At 48.1% G+C, this 12,571-nt stretch overlaps 1 protein-coding gene across 2 annotated transcripts in view; it reads right to left on the reverse strand.

Annotated features, from left to right (window-relative positions):
- Positions 1-12,571, reverse strand: part of MYH9 (myosin heavy chain 9) — an 80,955-nt gene that overhangs the window by 11,646 nt on the left and 56,738 nt on the right. For both annotated transcript variants that reach the window (XM_074226832.1, XM_074226833.1), the window contains 14 exons: positions 10,796-10,894; positions 10,012-10,155; positions 9,529-9,624; positions 8,582-8,700; positions 7,796-7,948; positions 7,363-7,536; positions 6,331-6,504; positions 5,721-5,835; positions 3,658-3,851; positions 3,208-3,329; positions 2,418-2,487; positions 979-1,139; positions 444-552; positions 4-135 (listed from right to left, as the gene is read on the reverse strand). In XM_074226832.1, the coding sequence (XP_074082933.1) occupies positions 4-135; positions 444-552; positions 979-1,139; positions 2,418-2,487; positions 3,208-3,329; positions 3,658-3,851; positions 5,721-5,835; positions 6,331-6,504; positions 7,363-7,536; positions 7,796-7,948; positions 8,582-8,700; positions 9,529-9,624; positions 10,012-10,155; positions 10,796-10,894 (1,862 nt within the window). The remainder of the gene's footprint in view (positions 1-3; positions 136-443; positions 553-978; positions 1,140-2,417; positions 2,488-3,207; positions 3,330-3,657; positions 3,852-5,720; positions 5,836-6,330; positions 6,505-7,362; positions 7,537-7,795; positions 7,949-8,581; positions 8,701-9,528; positions 9,625-10,011; positions 10,156-10,795; positions 10,895-12,571) is intronic.

Genomic DNA, 12,571 nt, shown 5'->3' on the forward strand with positions numbered 1-12,571 from the left:
CACCTGAGACTGCAGGGTCTCCATCTCTGTGAGTCGGTTCTCTGCGGCCAGTTGCTTCTCCTTGACTTTGACCAGCTCCTCCTCTTTGGCCATCATCTCTTCTTCCTGTCTGCTAACTTGCAGCAGGGGCTTGACCTAAAGAGACAAATGAGAAGAGCCTGAGTGAGGATGGCTGGAAGGGGTGCAGCCTCAGTAGCCCCCTCCACCTCCACCAGGGACTCCTCAGGCCTTGAGCACTCAGGACGGGGCCCAGGTCTACCTCTGGACCCACTCAAATACCAGAGAGCACCAACAAGGAAGGGGCCATGCTGATCACCCTCCCTCACTCTGAATAAGGACTGGAGCAATCTCCAGGAGTCTCCAGCCCTAATTAGTAGGGGAGGGTGAGGGGCAGCAGTCTCCCAGCAGTCCCCGCCACTATGGCTGAGTCAGTTCCCACCCACCTTGGTGAAGAGGCGCCACCACTGCCAGTTCCGCAACTTCAGGTAGGCTGCGCAGTTGCGCTGAAGGACTTTCATGGCTGTGAGCTGCTGCTGCCGCTTGGCAAAGGCCCTGAACAGAGGAGCACCGAGTGAGGCTTGCTACCTGGAGCTGAGCTCAGAGTCAGCAAGGGCAAGCCGGCCGCACTCAGGCACACTCCCCCCCTTCCTCCAGGAGGGGCCTGTCCCATGCTGGAAGGTTCCTGACTTTTAGGGCCTATTTCCCACCCTGCCTCCTCCCCTGGGCTTTGCTTTGAGTAAACTTCTCCCCCTTCCCTACTTTTTTAAAATGAATGTGGCACCAGCAGGGGCAGATAAGGCAGTAGGACTTAGAGTCTCCCCCCAGATTCATGCCAGATTCCCACCACAGCTGTCCTTGTAAACAAGAGTCTAGTCCCTGCTGCACCTGGCAGTCAACTCCCTTCCCAGAGGACAGGGACAGGAAGGGCCAAAGGACCTAGAGTGGGCAAGGAGGAAGATGGGGAGGGGGCCAAGTTACTTTCTGGCCAGGTAGCCCCGGCAGCACGCCTGGAAGCCTATGATGACGTCGGTGATCTTCAGGTCTCTCTCTTCTTCCAGGTGGGCAAGCACCCCAGCTCGGAAGAAGACTTTGCTCTGTCCAATGCGGTACAGATTGCTGTCCAGTTCCAAGGCTTTGATCTAAACAAAAGATTGCACTTTACTCCCTACCACTGCCAGGCTTCCAAAGGCTGTCTCTGGATGCCCAGTTTAGGGGCATGCCTGTCCACTGGACCCCACAGGCTAAGAGAGTAGACCAAGGAGCAGAGAACAGGAGTCAGGGAAGGGGGCTCCACTCTGGTTTGGGATGGCCAAGAGACCCCTCTGAACCCTCCACTTTTCCTGAAGCACCAGGATCTGCCCTGGAAGTCCTGGGGAAGGGTCCCAGAAGAACAGTGGCGCCCAAGCTTTGGGCCACCTCTCTGCTCCAGAATGCCCAGCTGGCATTTTTTTCTGGCAGTTGACTTTAGGGATGAGAGAATGAATGAATTTAGAGAATTCAGAGATAGCAGGATAAAATAGCAAAGGTGAAGGGCAGGTAGATGAGCTACAGCAGAAATAACTGAACTAGACTCAGGAGAGAGGAGTCACTGGACCAGGAAAAGAATGTCATTTGGAGGTTTCTAAGCAACTTGGGTAGTCTAAGGGAGCAAAGTTAGGGCAGAGGCCCAGCTGTTGGGGCAGCTACGTCGGCCAAGCCCCATAGGGAACTGTCCACTGGTTCATTGGCTATTCTATTTTCCAATCTTTCCAAGTCGAGCTCACACCTGGGAGTCATATGGTCTCTCGCCCTCCCTGACACTCCCTGCTCCAACAGATGGGAGCATCCACAGGCTTATTTTCAGAGCATCCTCCTCTTCCTCTCTTCCTCCTGCCCTGATTGTACTGGTGCCCACATGGCCCACTGCTACCACTCAGTTCTCCAGGACCCAGCCCGCCACACATGCCCAAGGTCATACATATCCCTGCTTACTTGACTTGACTTCCCTATCTCTAACATGGGGATCACCCAGCCTTCCCTACAGGCTGAGGACAGGGCCAAGGAGCACCTGGACTAGTCTAGTCCCTTCCAGCCCCTGGTCCCATGGGCAGGATTTCTTTCAAATTAAGTCCTCTGGCTCCCCAGGGCCTCCACCTTCAACTCTGATGAGAAAATCCACTCATGCGAATGACTGCAGCAGGAGCAGACAGAACAAGGCCTGGATTCAAATTCCAGCCACTGCTGTTGGATATCCTTGATCCCTCTGGACCTCAGTCTCCTCCTCTCTAAAGGGAGCGGTCCTGCCCAGCTTGGGATCATAAGAGGGGTGCACTTGGTGAACCGTCACAGGGGATGGCCTGCCTAGTGCTCCCAGAATGGTACAGGATGGAAAATGGGAGAGGGTCTGACTGGCATTCTGAGCAGGGAGGGGAGCTTACCATCAACACACACGCCTGTTTTCCATCCATGAAGCCCTTCGGGATTGAATTTGGAGTCAGGATCTCATATCTGAAGGAGAAGAAAGCCACATTAGCCCTGAGGACCAAGAACTTCCACACTCATTCCTAATGCATTTCATAAAATGCGAAAAGCACAAAAGAGTTTGAGAGACAAGTATGAAATGGAGATCATTTTCCAAACTGTAATAAAGGAATATTATTTTTTAATCTCCTAATGAAAAAGTCGAAGATCTCAGTAACAGGACATCTGGCAGATGTTCCACATGGAATTCAAGAGGGGCAGTTAGGTGGCACAGAGCACTGGCCCTGGAGTCAGGAGGACCTGAGTTCAAATCTGGTCTCAGACACTTAATAATTACCTAGCTGTGTGGCCTTGGGCAGGTCACTTAACCCCACTGACTTGCAAAAACGAGGGGAAAAACCCTCCAAAACACATGGGATTGAAGAATGCAGGCAGGGCAGGAAAGAGATAAGCATCAAAGATATGAGGAAACAGTTCTCAAAAGAACTAACAAAGTATCCATCCAGAAGTAGATGAAAGACACAGATCAAAACCACCCTGAGGGATTGTGGGAAGAGAAGCAAACTAATACATTTTTAGTGGAGCTGTAAAGTGATAAAACCATTTTGAAAAACAATTTGGAATTTAAGAATCAAGTGACTAATAATGCTCAAGACTCCAAAACCTGACTTGTTCAAGGAAGTCAATGGTAAGGAAAAAGTGACCAGTCTTCCAAAATGTACAGGTGAGACACTGATCCAAACTGACCTTTGCCGGAATTCCTGGAAGACGACCCTATTGGGAAAGCCCTGCCGGCAGATCCGGATTCCCTCCAACACGCCGTTACAGCGCAATTGGTCCAAGACAAGATGGGGGTCTAATTTGCCAGCCTGGAAATGGAAAAGATGTGGTGATCTTCCCATGCCAACTGAGTAAGGAAGAACAACAAGGGTCACTCTTCTCAGGTTGAAAAGCTGCCAATGGGCTCCTCAACATCCAAGACTCATAAGTTAAATCACACTTGGCTGAAAGTTGCTAAGACTTAGAAGGACCTGGTTACAATCCAGTATCTCCAACAGGAACCAAGGGGAACCTTCTCAAAGGGTCTCCAGAGAAAGATGATCTGGGAGTATGATTTGGGAGGAATAAAGTGATAGAAATATTCTACTTTCTAACTCAGATCATGTTCTCTTCTTCCCTCTGATATAAATGCTTTACCTTCTTCTCGTGATTGGGGATGATGCAGCGGACAAAATTGGGGTTGGTGTTCCTCAGGGTGGCCATCAGCTTGGAGAGTTGCTCCTTATAGAGCTGACCAACAGTTCGGAACATGCCCTTCCTGGTCTTGAAGGCGCCTGGCAAAGCTGTCTCAGACATGCCGGCCACCTGGTCGAGTCCGATGATGCGATCGACTGCAGAGAGCATACAAAGGGGGATCAATAACCCACTGAGAGAGAAGCAGCTGACACCAGGTCTGAGAAAGGACCAACAGCAGGAAGCAGCGGGACCCTTTTTGCTTTGTCTTACTCTGATCTCCTAGAGCACTTGTGAATTCATGTGAACCTGGTTTTTGGTACAAATAGCAATAAAGGCCAGTCTTTGTTCCCTTTCCGATTAATTCATCCCAACTGGTTGAAGAGATACTGCAATATTTTCTTCTAATCGTTTTAGAAGTTCCTCTTCCTAACAGGGAAATTTATTAAGACTCAAGAAAATTCAACAAGCCCAGGTCCAAGTTTTTGAAAAGTCTGACCATGAAAATTTTGCTTTATCCTCAAAAATGGCTAAAAGCACACAAATGAAATTCTTCAAAGCTATATCATTTACTTGACTTAGAAAACCATAAAACTCTTCTTCAGCTCTCCTAGTTTTACATCAATGAAAGGACACTGGCCTGGGAGGCTGACCTCTATCTGCCCATGGCTGTGATCCTAGGGGTGCCCTTTCTACTCTGTGCTTTGGGTGTGGCCTCCACACCTGGGGACATTAAATGCAAAATCAGAAAATAGGTGAAGACATTTGGAGCTCTTGAGAATTAAGGTGTGGGAGAATCCCACAAGAAGTAGGATGGTTGGAGGTAAGCAGTCAACAGCTTTGGGGATTCTCCAACACTTCCAAAGTCTACAAGCTTTGCCAACTGTGGCTCCAGGCTATCCTGGGTCATTAGCAGCTGCACAATGGGAAGAAGTAATTCTGACTCTCCATCGCACAGCTACAATTTGGTTTTGAGCGTCCAAGGACTCTGGAATTCAGAAAAAGGACGCTTCACTACTAGTCTGTATAGAAGACATAAGCTTTGACTGAGGCTGGTAGTGGTGGAGCAGCTAACAAAAGCTGAGAATTCTGATCTCATAGTCCTAAGGGAGCCCAGGCCAAGTGGCTTACCAAGGGCTGTTCCTAGTTGCTAAGGAAGGGCTCAGAGCCAACATTACTAAAATCCCGCAGACATGCCCCCCAACTTTGGCTACACCATGTCTGCTGCCATGCAAGCAAGACAAGTGCTCCTCTCCTTGCTGGACTCCACAAGCATCTTACCCATCATCTCTATGACTGAGGAATGCAGCAGGGAAGGGATTAGCTTTCCCCTAGTCTAGGGGTCATGAGGTTACTAAAAGCAATGGGTAAGGTGGAAAGGGCCAAAAGGAGCAAAAGACGCCAATGGAATGGAGCGTGTCTGGCATGCCATTCCTTGGGTGGCTCGAGAGCGTATCACACACACATACACACACACACAGAGGAGAAGATGTGGGTGGCCTAGTCACCTGGTTCTAGATGAAGAATAGGAAAGTGTTGATAGAAATAAGCTCTCTGAGTGTTCTGCATCTCTGGAACAGAGCCAGTAAAGCAAAACCCAAGACAAAGAAAAGGAAAGAACCAACAACAAAATTAAGAGACACTTAAAAAAGTTTATCTGCTATGAGAAGAGCAAAAGGAAACTTAGTCAAATACCCAGAAAAGTCTTTTTACGGAGTACCACACTCTTGAAAATTCCCACATGTAAAGAGAAGCAACACAGCCAAAGACTAAAAGAGGAAGGATGGGGGCCATAGACCCCGGCCTGAGGGTTCTCTAAGATCTGCTGGGTCCTTGGCTGAGGGCTGAAGGAGACCTCCCTCCCTTGCCCAGAATCAACTACAGAAGCTATTTGGAAAAGTCAAGTTGAAAAAAATGATGTGAAGGTGGGGATGCTGAACACCAAATCCTGTTTGGGGGCTCTGCCAAGAGAAAGAGAGTAAACCAGACCTCAAAGAGATAACTGATCCAGAGGGTCAAGGGCGTACCATCTTTCCAAAGCTCGGAGACAAATTTATCAGAGGACTGATGGAGAAGTGTAGCAATATTATCATTCAGGGGATCCATGTTCTTCATCAACCACTCATCAGCTTTATAGTCGACCTGTAAGAGGAAGGGTCCTTAGCCATCATAAAAACTGGGCAGCCTGGGGATAGACATGATCAAGGTGAAAGCCAAGACCCCAGGGTCAGAAGGATCCTGCGTGTGTTCACGGAAAGGCTGGACGGCAACAAATTAGGAATGATTTAACCCTCAGGAACTCCAAGATGTGATCAAGGCCATGGGGATGGTATGGATTTATCCCACAGAGATGCCCATCCCAAAATACCTTGGAAAAATATTCCCCATGGGAGCAAAACTGGAGTATCTTAGGATGGGCACAAATAGTAAGATTTTGTCCTAATGCATGGACTATAGCAGATGAGATATGATTTGGAAGGATAGTCCAGAGGCATGAGATGCTAGTCAAGTTAGCTTGGACTCAGATGCAAGGCTCCTTCCTAAGCCTGCTCCCAGGTGGCTGGTCCCTTTGGCCTAGGATGACCCTCCTATCACCTCTCCACAGCCCTCCAGAAAGGGAAATAGGTTACTTCTTACCTTGCCAGCATAGTGAATGATACAAAAGTCAGCTTTGTCTTTCAGCTGTTTGGGTTTCTGGAATTTAGGGTGTGTCCCTTGTTCCTGCACCACTTTCTCTACGAAGCTTTTGTCTGTGGCTTTGGGGAACCAACATTCCTCATCTAAGAGGGCCAAAATGCCAGGGGGCCCGGCCTAGAGGAAGTAGACAGAAAAGGAGAAAGAGTTGGGCTTTGAAGGAGGAGAAGCCACTTGTCCACACTCATACTCAGAACTGGGGCTTACATCATAAATGCAGAGTTAACTGAAATCTTTAAAACAATGAAATCTGGATACTGAGAAACTCACAGATTTCATTAATGGAAAAATAAATTTCCTAAATGATCCATGTTTTACTTTAGAAGAGAAATGAGGGAAAATGTTTCAGGTGGGGTGCACTGGATGGAAGTCTAGTCTGGAGTCCTAGGCCCTAGTTCAAATCCCAAACCTCAGATGTTTACTCAACCAGAAGGAAGTGACTCAAGTGACGCTTTCTCTACTGCAAACCTGTTTTGCACATATAGGTAAGTGAGAATAGGAAGCTTCTGGAATCTAAGGGCTCATGACCAAGATCAGGTGATCTACATTCTATGAAGCAATTATCTTCTCTGGAATTGGTAGAGAAAGATTTCTTGTAACAAGAGGCTTCCAAAGAGAAGCTGCCCATCACGGAGAGAGCTCTCCTGCACTGGGCTTTGTAATGGGGTTCTACTTTGTGTCTAGAGACCAGCTTCATCTCATGCACAAAGATGCCTTGGCTACTTAGTCTTTGGTTGGCTGGTTTGGACAGAAGAGCAGACAAGCAAGAGGCTCATGCTGAGGGCTGGCATGCTTAGGATTCTTCTCATGGGACCTGGGGCAGGTTATACCCCGTGCCATCTTTCAGATGGAGAAAGTTAACTGAGCCAGCCTCCTAGCACCTAGGCTGCAGACGTCCTGGATGCTCCCTTTATAAAAGCCATTCTGGAGAGGGTGAGAGTCAGAGAACAGAGGCCCAAACAGGCTGCTGCTTACAGGCTTCTCGATGAGGTCAATGCAGGGCTGCAGGTCCAGGCCAAAGTCAATGAAGTTCCACTCGATGCCCTCCCGCTGATACTCCTCCTGCTCCAGGATGAACATGGTGTGGTTGAAGAGCTGCTGCAGCTTCTCATTGGTGTAGTTGATGCAGAGCTGCTCGAAGGAGTTCAGCTGCAAAGAGATCAAGAGGGGGTGGTTGAGGCCAAGCCCTGGGCAGGGTCCCCAGGAATGAGGTCCAGTTCCCCCCAGATGGGCAGACTACACCCTGCCTATTGGTCAGGCCCCAATCACTGCTGAGACCGGGCAAGACAGAACCTCTGATTTTAGGAGGATGGGGATCTGTCCCATGTACAGACTAGAAGATGCCCAGGGATCCCAGGGATCTACAGCAGCAGCCACTCGGCCTATATGACGAGAGGAAAAGGCTCACGTCGAAGATCTCGAAGCCAGCGATGTCAAGGATGCCAATGAAGGAGGCTCCCTGTCTCTTGGTCTTGTCCAGGGCCTTGTTGATGCGCATCACCAGCCAGCGGAACATGCGCTCATAAGTAGCTTTAGCCAAAGCCTCGATGGCAAAGTCGGCCTACAGGGGAAGGCAGATGGGGAAAGTCCACTGAAAAAGTGACTAAGAAGCTTCCCTGGTAGATGTGGCCTTGACCCCATCTTGAGAAGTGTGTGTGTGTGTGTGTGTGTGTGTGTGTGTGTGTGTGTGCGCACCCTCTTGTATGAGCTCCTGGATGACCCAATGACAACTCCTCAAGCCATCCTTCTCTTGAGGAGAAGAGAGAAATCAAACCTTTGCCAAGCCCAGAGCAGAAAAAAATAGCTTCCTGCTATCAGTCAAGAGACAGTGATGGCAGTGCAGTGCAGTGGGTAGCAAGTTAACCCAGACACAGTGTCTCAGCTTATGGACTCCCACTCACCCAATCAGAAAACAGATCTGCCTTCCTCAAACAAGACTTGGTTGGCCAAGGCCTAGAATAATCCCCTCCTCCAGGGGAGGTACCACCTCCAGGAATGGGGAACAGACACTGAATCTATTTTTCAGATTTTTTTTTCAATGTGCTGATTGCTCCTCTTTTAATTAAAAAAAAAATTATTTCTGTGAGCCTTTCTGGGACAGGGAATGGGATAAATGTAAAAACAAAAGATAGCAATAAATCGAACGCTTTTCAAAGGAAGTCATGCAACAGTTGGTGTGGCGTGAAAGACATACCTGCTCTTTAGTCTGGGCTTTCTGGACATAATCGCGGCCCACCTTGATTCGAGGTGTGAGGATCCCTCGGGTGAAATCAGTTACATTGATACCCAGAAGGTGGGACACTTTCTGGGCCGCTGGAGGGATTCAGGCAGCCAGGTGCAAGTCAAGAAGAGAGACAAAAATGAAGCCCTCAGGATTAGGGGGACAGGGCAGTTGGGCAGTGGGAGCCAGTCCCTTAGCAGCATTTCTGAGAGCCCCTGTCCACCCCCTGGTGGGACACTGGGACACCCACTCCAGCAGGAGAGGCTTGGCTAAACAAAGAGTTCCCAGTTCACACTGTTCCTCTGAAAACTAGAGTAATTCCTTTAGGTGTTGACCCCAAAATTCTGAATGTAAGAAAAAATGTACATCTAAGCTAGAGAGGGGGCACTCCACCCCACGTTAGAGGTGCCTCCACCTCCAAAGCAGGCCCATGCAGGCCAGTTGGAAGCTGGGAGAGAGAAAGACCCACCCCCACTGTGGCAGCATCTGTCCTTGGCCTTCCCTGAGATGCCCCAGGCTTTGGACTAGAACAGAATCAGCAGCAGGAAGAAGCCCTAGCAAGCTCTCTTACCCACTCTGCCAACTGCTCTCTAAGGTCTCCCAGGCCTTCCCACCCTCCCTGTCATCTAGGCTCTGAAGCTCCTTTCCCCATCTCCCACCCAAGTGGCATAAGGACCTTGTCATCTGCCCCACTGCCCAAGGTCTTTCTAGTCTGAGGGGTTTCCATGTGTAATGTCTGCAATCACTTCCTGGAGAGTAAGGACTCTGTCTCTTTCTGTTCATAGTCCTTGTGTTTAGGAAACTTTTTCTGCAAGTCAGAAACAACAAAATTCTGCTCGCTATCTGGAGGCAGGCAGGAAAGTCTACGGACTGCACTGGGGTGGGATAACAGTTCCAGTGTCACACGAACAGCCTCTTACCTGTGTTGTCCGGCATGGAGGCCTGGTCAGTGTTGCGTTCCTTCTTGAAGACTATGTTGCCAAGCTGAAGAACTCCTGAGATCACTTTCAGCAAGCCTGTGGAGAGGACACAAAGGTCAACTGAGGCTCTGAAACGTCCCAGCACACACGTCCAGGTGCTGCTGAGCAACCTCCCTGGGGATCCGGCCAGTGCTGCACTCTTTACCGCTCCCCATCTTGAAATCCCAGTCCAACTTGGGTACCACAGGCTCCAGCCCAGTCATCTCCCCCTTCAAATTAAACAATCACACACCAAGGATCCTCCTTTCCATTCAACTCAGAAGAAAAAGAGACCCAAAGACAGAGTCATGGGAAGTTGGGAGAGGCTGGATGCCAGGGACATTCACAAGAAGGGGAGGGATGGGGGGGGAAGAGAGGGGCAGGAAGAAGACTGTGCCGCCCACTGCCCTCCTCCTCTCCACCTGCAGCCCCCACAGACTGTACCTATCTGTTCCTCCTCAGGAATGCTCATGATCCTCATGGCCTCCATGGTCTCCTGGAACATGTCCTTGTCCTGCTGGCCTGGAATGGTGACGTGCCCATTGGACAGGAAGCGATACTTGTTGTAGGGCTCTAATAAGAGGTCCGCTGCAAAGGTGACAGAGAGAAGATGCGTGAATGGTACAGGGCCATGGCTAGTGGAGATCGCCTGTGCCAAGGTCTTCCTTCACAGGCGGAAGGAGAATCCAAGAATGTGGGGACCATTTGAACCCTTTGTGTCTCCCCTCTGCCAGGGAGTCCCGTGTGGGGAAGCTTTGGGGGTCGCCTCAGCTCTGCCAAGTGACCCACAGTGACCACAAGGGGAATGGAAACTTCAGATACAGACACTGAAGACAAGTTGCCAAGAAAATATCAAGAAATGCTGGCCATTACAAGCCTAACGATCCTGTTGGTCAGCCAAAGATGACACTAGAAACTCCAGCTTCCAGTTGGATCGTTCTACAAGGTTTCATGTACATGTTAGCATTAAAACACAAGCACCGGGGCAACTAGGTAGCTCAGTGGGATAGAGCACCAGTCCTGGAGACAGGAGGACCTGAGTTCAAATCCAGCCTCAGACACTTAGTAATTGCCCAGCTGTGTGACCCTGGGTTAAGTCACTAAACCCTATTGCCTTAAATAAATAAAATTAAAAAAAACAAACAAACACAAGCACTCCAGAGGAGTGGTGCTGGGCCTCGATGGCTCTTCTCCTGCCCTCCTCACAAGGTATCCCCCAACCACTCACTCTTTAAGTGTTCTCCAGCTCCAGACAACAGATAGTAGAATATATGGAAGGTCCTCTCCTCCTTAGCTTGACGGATAGCTCGTGATTTCTCCAAAAGATCTTTGAAACCGTCAAGGAATGATTCCAATAAAATGTGATTGAAAAGGAAAGAAAAACTCCCTACCAAAAGAGTCATGTAGAAAAGCCAAACCAAATCATCTGCTATGGAATCTTTGGAGACCAGAGGGTCTAATAAGCCTTCATAGGTCTACTTCACCAAAATAACTGGAGCAATTTAAAGAGTCCTTTTCTTATAAGGGACAGGCACATAATAGGGTTAAGGGATTACAGTGCCCTTCATGGGGAAGGGAAATGCTTTCAAAACAACCTTCATTCCAGGTCTGGGTACCAATATGGTGGTCAAGCCTGAGGTTAGTTTGGATCCAACACATGGAGGAAGAACCTAATGCAAAATACTACCATCCGCCTCTACCAGACTGCTTCCCTTTCACATGGCAGGAGTTAGGGACGTGGCACCCATAATCTGGAAAATCCATGTACAATAATTTTGGCCCTCTCTTCATACCAAAAGTAATTTGATTTTTTTCTTTTTCTTTTATGGGGTATTTACAGTACCTTATTGTAAAATTTGGATTAAGTATTTACTCAGAGCTATAGGCAGGTCAATGTTAAGTAAAAATATTAACTTTTGTGTCATTTGCTGGCTTTTGTGTTCCTTCTGCAAACTTTTGACTTATTTGAACTTTAAAAATAAATCATATTGGGGCAGCTAGGTGGTGCAGTGGATAAAGCACAGGCCCTAAAGTCAGGAGTACCTGGGTTCAAATCCAGTCTCAGACACTTAATAATTACCTAGCTGTGTAGCCTTGGGCAAGCCACTTAACCCCATTTACCTTGCAAAAAAAACCTAAAAAAAAAATCATATTAACACATTTTCTTTTTTACTTTTTGCAAGATGCTGGGATTGGGTGGCCTGTCTGGGACCATGGAGTCAGGTGGTTGCTGGGTCTCTGGGGTGGTATGTGGGCTTGGGGCCTCTTGGCCCCAGGGCTAGAGCTGTTTGCTGTACCACTCAGCTACCCTACAGAACATTTTAGAAGAGGGACAGAGTGAAAGGAAAGAGAAAATAATAGATGATAGTGAGGAGGAATGGATAGAGGGAATTACAATCAGCAACAGCAACTGTGGAGAAATATGGAAACAACTTCTGTGATGGACTTACCATAAAGAATGTGATCCACCAGAGACAGAACTGATGGTATCAGAACACAGGCTGAAACACATTTTTGTCTCTTTCTTTTACTTTATTTCTCATGAGGTTTTATTTTTTTGTGGGGGGGGGGGGAGAGGAGTATTATGTTTACTCTTAAACAAGAATATTTTAGTACTGTATAAATGAAATCATATTAACAAAAAAAAAAAAGAAAAAAGAAACCAGGAGGGATGGGAATTCAGGGAAGCCTGGAGGGATTTGCATGAACTGATGCTGAGCAAGAGGAGCAGAACCAGAAGAACATTGTCCACCCTAACAGCAACATGGGGGTGATGATCAACCCTGATGGACTTATTCCATCAGTGCAACAATCAGGGACAATTTTGGGCTGACTGTGATGGAGAATATCATCTGTATCCAGAGAAATAATCTTGGAGTTTGAACAAAGACCAAAGACCTTTAATTTAGGGGGAAAAAACCCCGTTATCTTATTATGCTATTCTGCTACCCCTTACACTTTATTTTTCTTTCTTAAGGATATGATTTCTCTCTCATAACATTCA

This window comes from Macrotis lagotis, chromosome 2, assembly GCF_037893015.1.
Source record: "Macrotis lagotis isolate mMagLag1 chromosome 2, bilby.v1.9.chrom.fasta, whole genome shotgun sequence".
Classification (NCBI taxonomy): domain Eukaryota; kingdom Metazoa; phylum Chordata; class Mammalia; order Peramelemorphia; family Peramelidae; genus Macrotis; species Macrotis lagotis.